Source organism: Agelaius tricolor, unplaced genomic scaffold (genome assembly GCF_023055355.1).
Source record: "Agelaius tricolor isolate 1412-34295 unplaced genomic scaffold, bAgeTri1.0.p SCAF_3, whole genome shotgun sequence".
Classification (NCBI taxonomy): Eukaryota; Metazoa; Chordata; class Aves; order Passeriformes; family Icteridae; genus Agelaius; species Agelaius tricolor.
In genome coordinates, this window is record NW_027269263.1 from 50,271,945 (window position 1) to 50,276,839 (window position 4,895).

A 4,895-nucleotide genomic window follows, 5' to 3' on the forward strand; every position below is an offset into this window, starting at 1 on the left:
AACCTTACTTGTAGGAGTAGCTTATCTTTTGATCTTTTGCAATGAGACTACATTGATGATGGAGTCTCGTCTTGTAGCTTGCTGGGCCACTAGTTACATAACAGTACCATGGTTTGTTTAATGTCTTCTCAGTGGCTCGGTGTTATCATGGGCTAAATCAAATGAATATTTAACAGGGCAGAGCCACACTGAAAATAGTTTCCAGCTGGGAAAATCTAAACTGAGTGACTGACTGACTGACTGTGTAGTTAGTTAATATTCAGGTACAGATTTATGCTTATTTCTACAAAGGGTCCTAATTGTACAGCTTGATGCAGTGAAAGAAATAAACCCAAAACCTCTTGTTATGCTTCCTGTGGGTTTTCTATGTGTTGTTTTAAGTATTACTCCTAGTGCTTATAAAAGTTTAGTCCCTTGCCCAGGGTAAACCTGGGCTGCAGCATATGCCATTGAAGTGTTTAACACTGAGCTTTCCTGTTTCAGAATGTTTTCGGCTGAGGGTGCGTGTCACAGACATGTTTTATGAAAAATCCTTTCCTTAGGATTTTTTCTCCTGAGAAGCTGAGAGGCCTCAGAAACAAAATGTAAACAATGGTTATCTGCTGCTGTGGAATGCAACAGGTGGATCTGTGATTGGTCTCATGTGGTTGTTTCTAATTAATGGCCAATCACAGTTCAGCTGTCTGAACTGTCTCAGTCACAAGCCTTTATCATTCCTTTTTTTTCTATTCCTAGCTAGCCTTCTGATGAAATCCTTTCTTCTATTCTTTTAGTATAGTTTTAACATAATATATATCATAAAATAATAAATCAAGCCCCCTGAAACATGGAGTCAACATTCTCGTCTCTTCCCTCATCACGGGACCCCTGCGAACACCGCCACAGGTCCGCAGTGCTGCGGGCAGGGCCAGCTGCCAGTCGCACCCGTTTACTTCGCCCGGGGAGGCGAGAGTAGAGCCCGGGGCCGGCGGCCGGGCAGCTGCTCGCCCCGGCCGGTTCCATGCCCCCGCCGAGCCCTGCAGCGCGGCCGAGCGCCCCGGGCCGCGCCCTCAAAGAGGCACGGGGCGGAGGAGCGGCGGCACTGGCACCGGGCCGCGCCCTCAAAAGGGGACGGGGCGGAGGAGCGGCGGCACTGGCAGCGGGCCGCACCGACGGACGGCTGCTCGGGGAGCCGGCGGGGCCGCACCTCGGACAGCGCCGAGGCGCCCGTGCTGCGCAGCGCCCGGCGGCACCGACGGCCGCGGGAGGCCCTCACCGTGACCGCCACCGCACTCCCCACGACACCGGAGCCAGAGGGCACCATGACCCTGCTCAAGCTGTCCCTCATGGCCTTCAGCTTCGTCTTCTGGGCAGCGGGGCTGACCATGCTCATCATCGGCCTCTGGGCCAAGGTGTCTCTGGGAAGTTACTTGGCACTGTCGGCCAGCGGCTACCCCAGCGCCCCCGCCATCCTCTTGGCTACCGGCATCGCTGTCATCATCTGGGGCTTCCTGGGATGCTTCGGCGCCGCTACGGAGCACCGGGGACTCCTGCGCGCCTACAGCGCCTTCCTGGCCGCCGTGCTGGCGGCCGGGCTGGCGGCAGGGCTCTCGGCACTCCTGTACCGCCAGACCCTGGCGCAGGGCTTCCAGGAGGGGCTGCGCCGGGCGCTGCTGGCCTACGGGGAGGACGACGGCGTGGCGGACGCCCTGGACGCGCTGCAGCGAGCCTTGTCCTGCTGCGGTGTGGAGAGCTACCGCGACTGGCTGCGCTCGCCCTGGGCGCTGCAGCAGAACGGCTCGGTGCCCCTCAGCTGCTGCCGGGCCCGCCGCGGCTGCCAGCGCGGCCCGCCCGACGTGCGCTGGCTGCACCGCGACGGCTGCTTCGGCAGGGTGTCCGCCTTCGTCGGCAGCAACATGTTCTGTGTCGCCACCGCTGCCCTGGGGCTGGCACTGCTGCAGCTCGTCGGCATTGTGCTGGCCTGCCTGCTGGCTGCCCGCGTCCCTCCCCAGCTGCTGGGCATCACCACCCCTCGCTGAATGCCCCCACTCCTGTCCCTAGTCCCCTCCAGCTTTCTTCTTTCCCTCATAACTGAATACATCCCACTGGGAATAGCCTTCCTTCAGATTCGGCATTTCCACTTGAGCATCCTCCTCCGGGCTCCATTCCTCTGGAGCCTGTTAGGTGTGCTATGAGCATCTCAAGTCCTTCAGAGAGGAAGGTGCTGGGAAGGTGCCTGCTGGCCTGGCCATGTGTCCTGCAGGGCAGCAGGTCCCCTCTGGAGCCTCTGGACAACTTCTGCAGGGGGTGGTGGCAGCATGGACAGACATCACTCTCTGAGGCAGCAGGGACATCTGAGGCAAGGCTGGCCGGTTTTCTGGGTGATGTAAACACCAAGGCACATAAATGTGGACCAGGAAAAGAGTAGAGGGTCTAGGAGAGCAAGAGAGGTGTCTCGACATTACACCATGTGAGTATTCTTCCGAGACTGGAAAATGATGTTACTGGAAAGCTGCTGGAGTGCACGAGGGGCAGGCCTGGTCCAGCGGCGCCCAGACAGCCACACCAGCAGCTGGCACTGGGAGCTGCTTGTCCAGCACCGTGCATCCCATTGCCGCAGATACCCTACCTTCGGTGTGAGTGTATTCAAGCTCTCCAGCTGCTAGGGGTGCTTTTCCCGCAGATGGTGTTTCCAATGCCGATTTCCATCTAAAGGTGGAGCTGCAGCTCTAAGTGTTGCTCCCTCCTTCAGAATATGCCTGTCCTCTTAGCCAGTCTGTGGCCGGTTATAGATATCTTTACAGGGCTGAAAAGACCTAAAACCTTGGTCCCTGTCGTACAGGAAGATGGCAAAAGCTGTACGATCAGATCTGATGAGGGGTGGCAAGAGGAGGGAAGGGTTCATTGCCCTTCAGAAGTTTGCTTTGGACTTTTATTGTTAACATCAGGATGAATGGAACAGGCTGACTTTTATAGAAGGATTTCTAGAAAACAGTTCTCAGACTCTGACATTTTCCTCTCTCAAAGAATCTGTCTCTGAAGTCTGCCCCCACCTACATTTTTGGAGCCAGACCTGTATACAACCTTAGAGTAAATGGAGACTCCCCAAGACTTGCTGTGTAGCCCTGAGTGTATTCAGGTCAGACAGAAATATAAATCTACAAGATTTTGGTTTTTTCACAACAGACCTAGGTTTGCATTTGGAGTTTGAGGAAAAGCAAGCCATGCACTTCAGAGAGTCCTGAACTTTCATAGCTTAACTCTGGCTTCTTTCCACTTCCTTAAAACCCGTGAACTTTACTTTTACGTATTTCTCTACCTCGCAGCACAAAGACATATGCATCTTAACCAGCAAACAGGGGAGGAATGATTTCAGAAAAGAAATCAAAGACCCACAAAGGAACTCCAGAACATGACATCTCTTAGGAATGTGGCTTGCAAAGCTGTGGAGAATGATCAAATGAGTAAAGAAGATGTCTGGTAGCTTCATGGGAGGAGTGGAGCAACTTTGGGGGCCAGGCTTTTTTTCATGTATTAGGCAGCTATTTAGCTATGATAATCATGTTCCAGGTTAATAGTGTAGTTGAACAGTCATTTGGGTATTCATCTGCATGGGTGGACCCTGCAAATGTGTTAGGAATCTCTATAGGCAAAACTGTGCTTTAATTTTGAGGGCTGATGTTTATTATTTTACAAAATATGTTTTTTATTTTTGCTTGTAAATGTCTGTGTATATTTTTTGAGTTATGCAATAGTGGAGTTCCTGTTATTTTCTGGAAGTCAAGATGATGTACAATTTTAACAATGGGCAAAAAGTATAGTTCATATGGAAAATGGTACTTGAGAAATAAAGTTTAGCAGCTGCTAAGAGCGAAACAAGTCACTGTGTCAACTCAGATGAACTCAAACTCAAAAATGTTTGCATTGCTGAATGTCTACACAACGTACAACTAAATGAAAGTGAAATGAAGTGTACATTGAAATGTAGAGACAGAAGCATGTTGTGGGTTTTAAAAATTATTATTCAAAAGATCCATTATAGATGCACTAAAACAGGCATTTGTAGAGAGTGTGGGAAAGGGACATGGAATTGCTCTGGGTTTATAAAAAGATCTTTATTTGAGTTAATAAGCTCTGAAAATTTACAAGAATATGACATTGCTCTATTTTTACTTCACTGATTACTAAAATTATTTCTTCTTTGATTTCTTCTTTGATTTTGACCCTTGTTGCTTTATGTGACACATAACAGTCAGTCAAAATGAAGTACTCTGTTAAAACACATTCACACATAGCGTAAATGTGCACTTCAGTGAATTTGCTCTGGTTTTAAGTTGCTAAGAATATCAAAATAAGAATAAAAGCAAGTTTGAAACATACTAGTGTATGTTTGTATGGTGATCGGGTCTGGTGTCTGAGGACATCAGCTGAGTGTAATGAATAATTAAAAATGTAAACCATCACTCTGCATTCTTGCCCTCACTAAAATAGGATAAACCTTGGCAATGACCACATAAGTGCTAAATATATTTATATCACCAAAGATTTAATGAACTGGTTGTAAGTGTTAGTTAAATGTTTATTGCCAGTTCCTAGAATTAACGTTAACTTTTGTAATTGTAAGAAAGAAATGTCATTCTTCTCTAATTAATTTCCAGATTAAGTGATTCCCAGTAGCTGTTTCAATTGTCTGGAATTCTTTGTGCTCAGTGACAAAATCTTACTCTAAGTTTTAAAATTTATCTGGATTCAGTTTATCTGGATTTTCCATTACAAAATGGCTGTAACTGGAAAATGTTACTCTGGACAGCACCATCTATCCCTTGCTGGAATATGTTTGTCTTCTGTCATCCGCTTCAACTTTAAAGTCACTCATCAAAATGGTATATTTTAATAAAAGATCATACAATTTTTTA

The 4,895-nt window shown here is 48.4% G+C and overlaps 1 protein-coding gene across 1 annotated transcript; it reads left to right on the plus strand.

Moving 5' to 3' along the window:
• The first annotated feature begins 1,301 nt into the window (after positions 1 to 1,301).
• Positions 1,302 to 2,018, plus strand: LOC139588721 (tetraspanin-7-like). Its single transcript, XM_071424327.1, has one exon. The coding sequence runs from the start codon at positions 1,302 to 1,304 to the stop codon at positions 2,016 to 2,018; it is 717 nt and encodes a 238-aa protein (XP_071280428.1).
• Positions 2,019 to 4,895: the final 2,877 nt, after the last annotated feature.